The sequence below is a fragment of the Thunnus thynnus genome, chromosome 13 (genome assembly GCF_963924715.1).
Source record: "Thunnus thynnus chromosome 13, fThuThy2.1, whole genome shotgun sequence".
Taxonomy (NCBI): Eukaryota; Metazoa; Chordata; class Actinopteri; order Scombriformes; family Scombridae; genus Thunnus; species Thunnus thynnus.
This window is the reverse complement of record NC_089529.1, coordinates 5914574-5927943: the sequence shown is the minus strand read 5'-3', so window position 1 is coordinate 5927943 and position 13370 is coordinate 5914574. Positions and strand designations below refer to the sequence as shown.

Here is a 13370-nt window from a genome sequence, read left to right as displayed (position 1 = left end):
AGGTATATTCAACTCATACAGGGAGGAAAATAGGAGGCGCATTTACACTTTATGCTAATTTACAATGAAAAGCAGAGAAAGAGTTCCACAGCTGTAGGAACTATAAAAGAAACAGCCTAGATAAAGTACTTGCCCACATATAACTGTCTTTCTTGTCAGTCAGTATTTGACTCACTCTCCCCGTGCTAATAACAAAGGGGTCTTCCTCTGACTCAAAACTACTCCCAACAGGTGGACTTACTCCTACGCTATTTTTCACTCCTTCTCTTCATCTTCCTCTTTCTCCAACTTTCTCTCTGTCTTTCTCAGGGACCACACATAGCATCAGTGACCCTGGCGGCCTATGAATGTGGCTCTGTGGATTTCCCCGAGCCACCCTATCCGGACCAAATAGTCTGTCCCCAGCAGGAAGCACCACCACCAGGCTCTGATGCTGAGCATGTGGGTGTGGAGGCCGCAGGGGCGGACGAGGCGGTGGGGTCAGTCGCCCTCCAGGGAAGCATCTCTCTCTGGACCATCATCTCCAAAGTTCGTCTGGAAGCTTGTATGTGGGTGAGTGTCTGTCACACACTGGCTGTGCATACTTTAGACCGGAACAGCTAAAGAGCAGCCAAATGCAGGATCTGCACGGAGTTAAGCTTTTCTAAACATTTCTCATGGCTCAGATTTGGTCACAGTTTGCATTGACCTTGCACATTCGCCACAGCTTTAACCATTATTCAGAGTGTGTGCTTTGAAATATTGTTGCTGTCAGGTGAAAACCTCATATCTCCCAAATGCCAGTTCCTGAGGAGCTAAGAAAAACAGTCTTGTTTTCAGATTGACCACCATGCATTTTTGAATTTATCCAGTGGGTTTTGAAAGGTGTCATTAGACAGAGGGTGGTAGAAACATGAAAATCACCAAAATTGAAGGCTTTTAGAGACCCAGTTTTCCAAGGGCAGGGTCAACCATACATACCAATGACTCCAAATAAGGGCACAAATCAAACAATGATTTTTTTCATACTTAACATGCAAAATGCTGTGGTAAGAGAACAGTGAAAAAGGTGAAAACTTGGCCATTCTTGTGCTTTCTTTTAACATCTTAATACACATAATTATTTAAATCTTTTAGATCTTCCTCTCAGAATCTGAAAGGCTTAAGCTATAAATTATAGAACATTTGCATTCACATTGTGGGTGCGCATGCATTCATTGATAACTAAACTCTGTGGAAAACCCCAACCCCTTACCATGTATTTCCCCTGTGCAGCTTTGGTGGTTTCACACCTCTAACCAGCGTTGTGGCTGCTGAGAAAGATGAAATACTTTAGTCAACAATCTTTTTAAGGGCCAGAACAGAAACATTTTTACCGCTTTATCATATAAAAATGTAATGCTAAACTTTATAATGTCTGAGTTTCTGTTAAAGTTTGGACTAAAATAATGAAGCGATAAAAGATAAAGAGCAGCCTTCTACCTGGGTGTCTAGTTACGCTTAGACCAGGACGCTGGCGGCTTATCACTGACTCACACATGTCTCAGAGTTACCATGAAACCACTGACGATGTTCTACGCTACTATTACACACACACACACACACACGGAAGAGACACATAAAAGCACAAGCACGGAAACATGCTACAGATATCTTAAAGTAACACTCCATTATCACCTTCTTTGTGACTTTTCATGTCCACTTTTGTCATCTGTTTATTTATTTTTTCCATCTCAGTTTCTCTTCCATTTTACAAGCATTACTGAGAATGTCAGAACTCCCAAACGTTGAGAAAAGAGAACTTGGTCACTGAAACATGATATGAGTATATCATTCTTTATTATCTGTTTCCCTGTTCTGAATAATGTGGTAAGGGCTGAGGTGAGGGGGAAATACACCCCAGCTACTTCTTTACTACCAGTGGCTTTACAGGAACCTGTCAGGTTTTTAACCACCTGATTTCTACTGTAATTGGCCTTGAGGCTTCCTTATTGTTTGTGATACATTAACTATGCACATATACACATGCACAAATACAATAGCCATGGTGAAAGTTTAAACTAGCTGCTTATCCTGATATTAAAAGATTTTTCACACCTTTCACTTCATATAATGAGACCTTGTCTCCCAAATATATCTGCATCTCATGCGCTGTGTGCGTGCGTGCGTGTGCGCAGACACACTGATCCTGCACATAAAATCAGTGTCTGTATTTTGATTTATTACAGCAGCATGGCTTCAAACTGGAGTCTGAGCCAAACTGTAGCCACACCAGCAAGCAGCACCACACTCTGAAGATGTGACATAGGAGTCTGTGTGTGTGTGTGTGTGTGTGTGTGTGTGTGTGTGTGTGTGTGTGTGCCACCCAGTCCCCTTGGATTCACCACCACCACCCACTTACCACCACACCCCTGTAACCCCAGCCTGGCGCGGCCTCCACCGAGGCTTGTCAGCTCTACAGTTGGAGACACCTGTTGCGCCCACGGTTTCAAAGCACCCACACCAATACCCCCCCCCCCCCCCCCCCCCCCCCCCCCTCTGCCAGCCTCCCACCTTCTGGATACACTGGTGATGAGACATCCCCCTCCCCTCCCCACCACCACCACCACTACCACCACCTCTTCTTCTCTCACTCTCTCCTTTCTCCCTCCTCTCTCTTTGTCCTTTTCTGTCCCCTCTTAAAGCCTCTCTGTCCACTAACGCAGCTCCCTTAAGTGCTCCACTTCAAACACCACCACTGTGCAGGTGGACATATTTCACTCCCCCCCCCCCTCCCCCTCTGCCACACCAACACTCACACACACACAAACACACACACACACAGGCGCACGCACACTCACAAACAGAGGCAGAGCTATTGAATGGAGCAGCTGCCAGGGAGATTAAGGCACGTCTCCATTATGAGAAAAAACTGGCAGATTTCATCAAAGACTGCAGTGTTAACAAGAGAACAGGGTGTCCAGATTAAAGATTCAGTCTGCCAGGTTTTGGGATAGCACCGCCTCCTGAGAATGATTGTTTGGGCTTGTTGTCGCTGCCATGGTTGCTAACTACCCACTAATCATCTTCTGGCTAAGCCATCCCACTACATGCAAGTAATGTGGCTGTGATTAGCTAGTTATGTTCTTCTGGGAGAGAGATTCAAGCTGTGATTTTGCGTGTGTTCCACCTAGACAACTGCATTTCAGAGCAGAAGCTTCGTTTATTCACTGCTTTGCATATTAGGATGTTAAGGATGTGTCTGGGCTTGAAATCTTCCAAATGCCATCTGTAATTGTAACTTACACTAAATGTATCCTTAGCATCTTCTCTCATACCCCTCGCACCCCTACTCTTCCCCTGTGCCTGGAAACATTAAAGTAATGAGCTGTGAGCAACTCCAAAAACACTGCATTTCTTGGCGGCTGTTTTCATTGTGTTAATTAAGTCTGTAGCCCTCACCCCCTCACCCCTTACTCCCCCCCACTCCTCCCCGTTCTCATGTTTTGGCGGTATGAACTTGGTGAACCAACCCAAGTGCTGAGGATTTATTTCCCTCAAATCACTTCCGCTTTCTTCCTGTTAAGCCCCCCTCAATCACACAGGCTCCACCGCTTTATAGCTACAAGCTCCTTTTGGCTGTTAAATATCGATATCTTGGTTCCTTTAGACCCCCCTGGGCTTTTTAGCACATCTTAAATTTTCCAGAAACAGTGCATTCCACATGTCCAAAGTAGATTTGAACAGAGCAGTGAGCGGTGCACTGTGTTGATATGCTGTTTAGAGGTGGCATCTGGTTTTTCACCTTCCCTGGGCCTGTGTTTTATGTATCCATGATCGTTTAATAATCTGTGGGATTTTCGTTCTCGTAAATCTTTTCCGTTTTATTCCCATTAAGCGCTCTGATCGCACAATCCCAGACGTCAAGCCGTGCAAGCTCCTTTGGATAGTGGATATTGATATTTTTGCTCCATTAACCCCCCAGCAACCATGGTAACATGCTTGTTATAATAATTAGCATCACAGTAAGACAAATGTAGCATTTTTACAACCAAAATACCATTTAAAACAATAAAACCAAGTTTAGAATTATACTAAAAAGCAAGGAAACAGTCATTAAACATGGTTAGTTTACTGTCATGAATGTTAGCTTAATAGTACAAAAAAGAAAAAAAAATTGAATAATGGTGATACAAGTAGTCAGCCTGCACTGTACATAAGAACTAACATATCTCTCTTTCTTAAAGTAATTTTGAATTCAGAAGCCTGTGTTGCCAAAACAATATACGGCAACACATCACATCAGGGAGTACTATAAACACAAACAGCTGAGCAGCACAATCTGTGTGTGTGTGTGTGTGTGTGTGTGTGTGTGTATGTATGTGTGTGTTTCTGCATGAGCAGGGTGCAGGTACAGCCATAGGAGAGCTTCCTCCCTACTTCATGGCCCGGGCGGCGCGGCTGTCCGGTGCAGACCCAGATGACGAGGACTACCAGAGGTTTGAGGAGATTCTGGACCAGACCCAGTCTGCACAGGTGACACACTGTTCCCTGCATCATCTTCCCCTCGTCCGTCATTTTCATCACCCTCTGTCATCTAACACCCCCCACCCCACCACCCAACCCCCACCATGCTAATTTTTTATAAAGCTCTAACTTTCACCTCTGTCAGCTTCACTTCATTCTCGCCTCTCTGCTCTTTTGCACTTGTGCGCTTGTTCTTTATCACCCCGTTGCACTTGCACCATTTCATTCCTAATTGCTTTGTTCTTGGCATTAATTTATTTTCAGTTCTGGTATTTTTCTAAATCAGCCATTTCAACCTCCCTAAAGTGAACCACATTGTACCGTGTGTGTGTTTGTGTGTTGACCACTGACCAAGCCCCACCTCAGTGTCTCAACGGTACAACAGGAATCAAGTGCTTTCACAATGTTGTGACTAAGAGAGCAGCAATGATGCACTCGAGTAAAATGTTCCCGCCATTGCCAGCCCTTCATTTTGAAATTCGCTTAAAAAAATAAAAAAAAAAATGTTCTCCTATCAAACATCCTTGCAAATGTTTCAACAATGCCTAACAACTTATTGTAAATATTTATTTTTCCACACTCTTATGATTATGAATGGACGAGGAGGAATGAGGGGAAACATCCATGTGGTTTCGTAAAAGGCTTTTCATCAAACCTGTCTATCCTGACGCAGCCTTCATCCTTAGGAATGCTCGTCTCTCTCCAACATTGTGGGTCTAACAGTCAGACAGGTCAAGTGCAGTAAAACAACTGCATCCATAAATGGTTTTGAACTTTACAACAGACTCACTTACTCTTGTGCTTGCAAATAAACTGCAGCTGATAATATCATAGACAACTGTTAACAAATAAATCCTGTTTTTTATGAGGATATCCCAGTTATCAAGAGATTACTGAGTGATTCAAAGTGTGTTTCCTTTTGTTTAAAGTATGTATTTCACTTTTCAGCATGCATATAGGATTAGTAACAGTCCAACTGTGGCTGAGATGTGACTTATTCAGTACTTGCATGCTTTCTTTGATAATTCAGTAATTCAAAAAGGAAGAAAATGCCTGAAAAGTATGCTTCTGGTCACAAGATTTAAAAAAAATCCCCACAATATATTAGGCCTATTGTTTATGAATGTATTAGAAATGAGAAACAACGGAAAAAATCATTCTAACATGTCCATTCTTTTGACTGAGACTCATAAAGCAAAAATGTCGTTACCTTGTATTCCTGGATGTAGTGTTCCTCTGTCTGTCTTTACATGCAGAGAATGTAGAGTAGAGGGCAAAGTATTAACATAGCAACCCAGCCAGTGTCAGTCAGATCCCTTAAATCATGTGATTCTGCCTCAACATCCTGTGTCATGTAAAAGCATGTCAATGTAAAATTAACTACTAATAACTACTAATTACAAATACAAGTCATTTGTCTGGAACAACTGCCAGCAGGATTTCACTTCTTTCAACTGTTAGAGTTTTCTAGTAGCGAGTTGTTATCTTGAAACCAGGCAAATCACTCCGTTTATATCAGTAATGCTACTTGTTTTCAAATTTAGTCCTGCTTCCCTTTCTAGTGGCAGAAAATCCTGCTTTCTTTTGGATAAAACTGAACCTTTTTCCACTTCTGGCCACAGCTCACTGATGTCAAGGCAGGTATTTTGCCTTTGGCTGGGTCACATACTCGGAAAACTGTTAATACCCCCAATAGGTGACCCATTGTCTGCAGAGTAAATAAATGATCTTTAAATAAAATGTCCAAAATTAAAGGATGCGAGTCCCTAGGAGCACAGAGTACTCATGAATGATTCATTCAACCCTGTGGATGTGCTGTATGTGTGCAAAATAACTGTTCTACCAAAGGGAAATTATTGCATCAACCACTGTTTTTCATTATCAGCAGTTTAACCGACTCCCAGTGCACAAACTGAAGTGACCTTTTGAGACTCTAATACTGAAACAGATTCAAGGAAGTGACTACAAAAAATTGGCGAGAGGAATCCGTGCTGCTGGTTAATAAGGGACAGGGGTGCAGCACCTGCTGTAAGGTCCGCTGTTACTAATGCTGTGGACAGCTGGGTAGGCTGGCACCAACAGCAGCCCTGGCGTTCAGACCACATGTGTGAGAGTGGAGCTCTGACATCACTCGACTTACTGATAAAGTGGCGCTTCCCACCCAAACTGTGAGAAAAAGAGCAGAGACATGGGAAGAGCGAGACTAACGGGCGGCGTGGGGAAGAGAAGATTTTGTCTAAATGATCATCTCAGCACCGAGGAGCTCCTGCGTGTCTTTTCCCAAACAAACTAACAGTATGACGCAGGAGGAGCATCGCCTGTTCGTCTCGCATCCGTGCGAGGACAGATTAGAAGTGACGCTGCATGCTGCTGTCTCAGTACACAGCCTTAGTCTCGCTCTCTCTCTCTCTCTTGCTGACACTGTTTCTTTTTCTGTCCCTCTGTTCTTATGCTCTTATTCTTTCTCACGCACTCTGGTGGTCTCCCACTGTGCATTACTCTCTCGCGCGCTCTCTCTCTCTCTCTCTGATGATATCTGGCAGCCTGGTGCATGTATGTTATGTGTGCTTGTGTGATTGGACAGCATCTGGAGGCAGGTTGCTTGCACCAGCGAGGACCTGCCACATACGGAAACATTTTTTCTCTCGCCAGGGCTTTTACCATTACTCGGATGTTCTCAGGGTTCCCTTTTTCGCTCAAGGAGATCCCGCAACACCTCTCTGATTTGCACTTTTCCGCCTTTTGCCCTTTTTACACCTTTTCAAGGTGGACACGGAAGCAATCATCCACTGTGGAGTCGTGTCAGAGGTTTTGATAGAAAGCTGAAAATCAATAGAGTAGAAACAGGCTCCACTGGGATTGGATTGGAGAAATTGTGGAATCGTTGGATCGTTGTGTATTAGACAGGAAGTGGTTAAATCTTGTCGTCAAGGATGTGACCCACACCCCCATCCCCCCCCCCACCCCTCTGCCCCCCCCCAACCTTATCCCCCTCCACACACATACACACGCAGGCTCTCACACACACACACTCCACCCTGTGGCAACAGAGCTGGGTTAAGATGCTGTCTTCGTCCCCTCCGCTCAAGTCACAGAGGTTTGTAGGTGCCAGCAGTTTGACTTAAACCCAGTGGTATTTCTCTCAGCCTGCACGTGCCAACTTCCTGCCACAAGTGCACGTGATGCACAGCAGCAGAGCACTCTGGGTTTTTTTTTTTTCTCATTCATTCAACAGAGCTATTCAAGAATAATGAAGTCATGCCTTTTCTAACGGCTCCAGACGCTGATGTCATGAACATCAGATTTTTTTCCCCTCTTAAATCTTTAGCTCAGTACGAGAGCACTCGGCGGGCCGGAGAGGAATCCTCAGTATCGACACGGACCGTCTCGGAAGATCCTACATGGACCGAGTCCATGATTGCTTGTAACCTGATAATGAAGTTATTTCCTGGCTTGTGTTTTGTTTTTTTTCATCCGGCACGGAAAGGGTTAACAGGCTGTGAATTCTTGATTGCCAACTCCCAGGATCGTATCTCCTGTAACTCAAATCAGGGCCATCTGCGCTGGGCGTATGCCTGCCTTCCCCCCTGGCCTACTGCACTCAAAGGCTCTCTGTGCTGTGGTTTGCCCGGCCCCGTCACGTGACTTCTCTGAAAATGCCCCCTCCCTCCTCCTCCCTCTTTATTTCCAGTAAACTGTTTGAAAGGAGGGGGGTGAGTCAGAGTAAAACCAGCTTCCCTTTAACCACAGCTTGTTAAAGAATTTGTCAACGTGGACTCAGGGGTGCATTTTTTTTTGTGTGTGTGTGTGAGTGTGTGTGTGTGTGTGTGTGTGTGTGTGTATGTGTGTGTGTGTGTGTGTGTGTGTGTGTATGTGTGTGTGTGTACGGATAGATTTGAATGTGTAGGTCTTTTTTTTTTTTTTTTCTCCTTTCTTGAAAGGGGACTGTAGCTTCGATTGCGTCAGGAGTCCTTAATCACTCCACTTCCTGTGCCAGAGAGAGCGGGCGCGGGCTTGTTGGGAGTTAATGAGATGAACTTTAGCTGTCTTTGTGTCGGGGGGCTCGCGACCGCTTTGGAGATGTGTGTCTTCTGTGTGAAAGACTTTCATTGAGAAAAAAAAGGAAAACAGAGAGAAGGAGAGAAAAAATGTGCGTGGGTGTTGACTTGTGTATAGGCTATGCATAGATTTTTCCTTGTCTGACACTTTAATTTTCCACATGGAGCAGAGTGCCTTGTCGCTGCCTGATTTTTGTCTCTGTTTGAACTCTGTACCCCATCAGCACTACCAAAGCCTACTGAAAACAAAGTGTTTGCTTTGCCAACTTCTTCACTGTGAAGTCCACTTTTTTGTGGTAAACCCTCTGAACAACTTTTCAGCAAATCTGAAATAAACAGACATCATGTAATAGAAAAAAACCTCACTATCATATAATCTTATTTTAAAACCTTAATACTTGAAACTGACCCTGAAAGTTTACTTCTACAGTATATCAAGATGTACTATGATAAAATCATGGCACTGCTTTAAATAAAGGAACTTTTCCTGTTAATGTGTCGAGGTTGCTGTATGCAGTTCAAAAAACTGTCCTCTCTGGTTTTTCCCTGTGGATTTGTCTATTAACTGTCATCACCTGGCAACTGTAACAACAAATATTCAAACTATCATATTAAAGGTAGTGTTCACTCTGCGTCATGCTCACACATTTTAATACAAATTCTTCTGTGCTTATAGAGTAAAAGTTATTTTTTGCCATGTATCTAATAAGAATTTAATCTAATATTTAACTGACGACATAATTCCAAGAATGCTAATCTTGTGACAAACACCCTGCTTTTCCTCAGATTAATTCATCTACAGCGTATTTATTGTGATTAAATCAAAACAGACATGCTGCATTCCTTACATGTTGGTTTGTGTCATATCATTCCAAAAACTTGATATCATAGTGAAGTTAAAGTTAAATCATTTTGATTAAAAAAAGCTTCACATGTTCATGAAAGACATACATGGGAACATGACAGCTGTAACAAGTGAGGCAAAACCGGTAAAATGTGGTTTCTGAAGAACGCATGATTTGTTTATTCAAATGAGGAGTTGGTTAATCTGACCGTCAGAAGTATATGGGGAAGAAAAAAATCCAAACCTATAAACAACAGATCAAATGTGAGTATTGTTCCCCACAGAGGTCGGCCCCATGTGGGGTGACTATGCAGACTGCTGAGTGAAGCATCTGTGCCGAGCAGCCAAACCTGGAACCAAAACCTCCATGGTTTTAATGACGCTGCACCCTTGACAAGATCTTACCAAATGTAATTGCTGCTAAGCCCAGCCCTGCAGGCCGGTGGTGAAGGAGGGGGAGTTGGGGGGGGGGGCAGGCAGCCCTTGGCAAGCTGCCTGGCAAAGATGGTGATTTTCCATAAGCCACCAACAACAGAGTCTGGATGTCTGAACCCCAGCCATCCAAGATAGACGCTTCCCCAGTCCAGAAATGCAGAATAGAGAGAGAGTCCAAGTACATAGTTCAACTATAGTAAATCACAGTGTCACAAGTTCACACACACACACACACACATAACACCCTCCCCTCACCTCCTCAGGGACCCTTTGTTCACGCTGCAGTGATATTTTCATGCTCACTCTCGTTGCATGAGCCAAAAGCTCAACTGCTGCACCTAATGTAAACAATGCATGTGTCATGATGTCAGAAAATGAATGGGATTCACAGGCCGTCTCCATGGCACTGATTGGTTCTGCAGGGTTCCGTCCGCGCTACAACACCAGCGGTTGTCAGGTGTTCTTGGTCCAGACACAGTCCTCAGCGGTTCAGCTGTAAACCAACCATACACATTCCTTCCCTCCCTGTCCCCCACCAGCTGAGCAACACACCACACACGCACACACACACATACATGCACGCACATGTGTGCACACATGGGGACAGGCTAGAATTAAAACTACAGGCTTGGCTAAGGGGAAACCTTCATGATTGGACGTCAGTGGAGGCAGAAATTCAAATTGTGAACCAATCAGATTCTGTGTCCCTTCGCTCCCCCCACCACCACCTTATTAGGCGACCTCCCATGTCTCTCAAATTTCCTGACCGCGGGGTTGCACCCCGCAAAGAATGTCATCAGCACTGTACTGGTTTTGTTGACCATATTAGGTATGATCATGTATTGCCAGCCCCCTCCTGCACCTCATTTTTTGAATTAACATGATGCTTCAGAAATGGAGGCCTTACCTTTTGAAAAAAAACAACATTGTCTTGTCTTTTCAAATAAAACAAATACAGTTTTTTTCTTTAGTTTCTTTGTCAGTTGATTTGGTATTGTTTTTAGGTGAGAAAAATGTGCTTTTGGTGGGAAAATCTACTTCACACCCAGCAAACAGTCATTTTCAGACTTAGAATAATTAAACACACACCACTGCACTAAATATCTGAAAGTTTCATTATAAAATGCTGTGGATGCATTTTTGGAAACACTTTGCTAAATGAAAATCATCAGGAAATATTTTAAAAATACAAACAATTTGGTTCCAGAAAAATAAACAATTTTATTGTCTTAAACTGAATGTTAGCTGTAATACAAACATAATTATGTGTCTGTATTAGCAGTCAGTGTGTATTTTTCTTTAAATGGAAGGTGTCTCATTTTGGACCAAAAGTCTTCATATATAAAGAACTGTATTTACAGTTATTAATTAGTTACTTTATTAGCTAGTAACTTTGTCTCCTTTTATATTTGTGACCAGAATAGTCACAAATATAAAAGGAATTTGAAGTTTAAGCTGAGAGGCAGAGAGGGATGCTTTTTAATGTGACATATCTACATAATTTCATACAGCCAGTGCACATTCTTAATATGTACATTCACTACAGCAGGAGACAGATTTAAATTCAAGTGTTGAAAGATCTTATTTTTGACCGTAATCCTGTGTAAGGATACATTAACCATGCATTTATTCTGCAGTAAATGTAGCCAGATACCAAAGAGACAGTGGTTTACCTAATAAAGAGTTGTATAAAACAATTACCTCATCAAATATGGCATGAATATAATAACTTTAATATATTTAGAACTTCCCAACATTAAAAACAAGAGTCTTTATTACAGCAATAGATTCATTAACTTTGCAAAAAAAAGGAATTTTCTTATTGTTTTTCATGATAACAGTGCAAAAACTTGAATGAAAGTTCAGACAAATGTAGAAATAATAATTAAGATAAGTTAAATTAATTAAATGATTATGAAAGTAACAGTTTTTGGCTGTTAAATCCATCTTCTCTATTGTCAGCAGATTAGATTATTAACATATTAAGGCCTAGAAAATAAAAAAACCCTTGCACTGGATGTTTTGAAAATGCAGTTTCCTCAGTACATTTTATTTTTATCATTTTAAGGGGGTTGATTTCCATCCAGAATCCCACAATTTCTATGTGAAAAACTAGTTTTTTAATTTAACAAATCTAGCATTGTATGGAAGTAATGATTTTATATAATTTACCTAGAAATTGAATGTATCATCCAAAAATATGAAAGGTCCTGGATCAGGGATTTCCTTTGCATTCCTACTGTGTTCCCAGAACTAGTTTAAGTAAAATCCAAATAGATTAAATCTCCTCTTCCCAGAAAAGGTATATTGAGGAAAGATCTGTGCCATTGCTGTGAAAAGAGGCTTTTGTTGGGCTGTCAAGAGGAATAGGGCAAGACCAGCAGAAAAAGTAAGAATTTGTGAGTCACTGGATGACCAAAGTCTGTTGTCTTGTTCTCAAACTCCCAGTGACAAAGTAATTGATAACTGGCACTAGAGGCAAAAATACAGACATGCTAAAACCAGTTTATCATTCTTCAACAATGAAGAAACATGTTTAGAGATGAGTTTTGTGGGTCTTTTAGAATAAGTGTCAAGTGAATCAGTGTATTTTCTGCTGTGAACTTGGAGATATTTATGCTGGCAGGATGGTCATGAAGTAAGTGCAGGACTTTATTTAATCTAAAGCCCAACTTTTTCATTCAAACATTTAAATAAATGAACTTTCCCTTTGAGATGTTTTTTATCAGGTGAGTCAATATTTTGAGGTTTTAGAGATTAACATCATTTTAGATTAAGCAGATAAATTTGAGAGGGTTTAGAAACACACATTCTAAGATTTACAAAGTGAAAGTCCTTCTGATGCACAATGTATTACAATATATGTACTTTCAAGTTCTAAACAGTCTGCATGACTGTACATCTAAATTCTGAGAAACTAATTATTGGGTTTGTCAGTTGCCATCTTATGCAATAACTGATTAAAACATTTTGTTGAGGACACATTTGTGGGAAGTAAAAAACCCTGCTGCTTCAGCTGCTCTCTTCTTTACACTAATTTAGAAACAAACAGAGATTAAAAATCAAGTTATTCACTCATTATTCGTTTCATTTGGACACCAGTATGGTTTTAGATATAAAATGGAAAGATTTAATTTGAGTACACAGGCTACAATTTGTAAAAAAGCTGAAACATTAACATTCAGAGATGATGGAGAAATCCTAAAAGTAGATCTTTGAATATAAAATGTGATCCTAAATTAAGATGTTATCCTAAATTTATTGTTTGTTTTAATGTGGCATTTGAATTGGTTTAAAAACAGTCATTAATAATCACTTCAAAAACAGCATTGCAGCTGGTTACACATATTTATTTTATTTCACACACCTCTGTGATACTCCCTCTTCCAAATAGATTAGTAGAAAAGCACTGAAAAAACTATGTTATAATTTTCTTACTAATGTTTCAGTAGCCTAATTATTTATTTTGATCCAAACAAATGTAGGTATCAATCTGAAAATTGCCAGAAAATTAATTGTTAATAATTTATCATATGAGATGTAGATCA

General features: G+C 41.4%; 1 protein-coding gene across 9 annotated transcripts in view; it reads left to right on the top strand.

Annotated features, from left to right (window-relative positions):
* LOC137195243 (vacuole membrane protein 1-like) overlaps positions 1–13370 on the top strand; it is a 66790-nt gene that overhangs the window by 27169 nt on the left and 26251 nt on the right. For all 9 annotated transcript variants that reach the window (XM_067607439.1, XM_067607438.1, XM_067607440.1 and 6 more), the window contains 2 exons: positions 310–552; positions 4363–4494. In XM_067607439.1, the coding sequence (XP_067463540.1) occupies positions 310–552; positions 4363–4494 (375 nt within the window). The remainder of the gene's footprint in view (positions 1–309; positions 553–4362; positions 4495–13370) is intronic.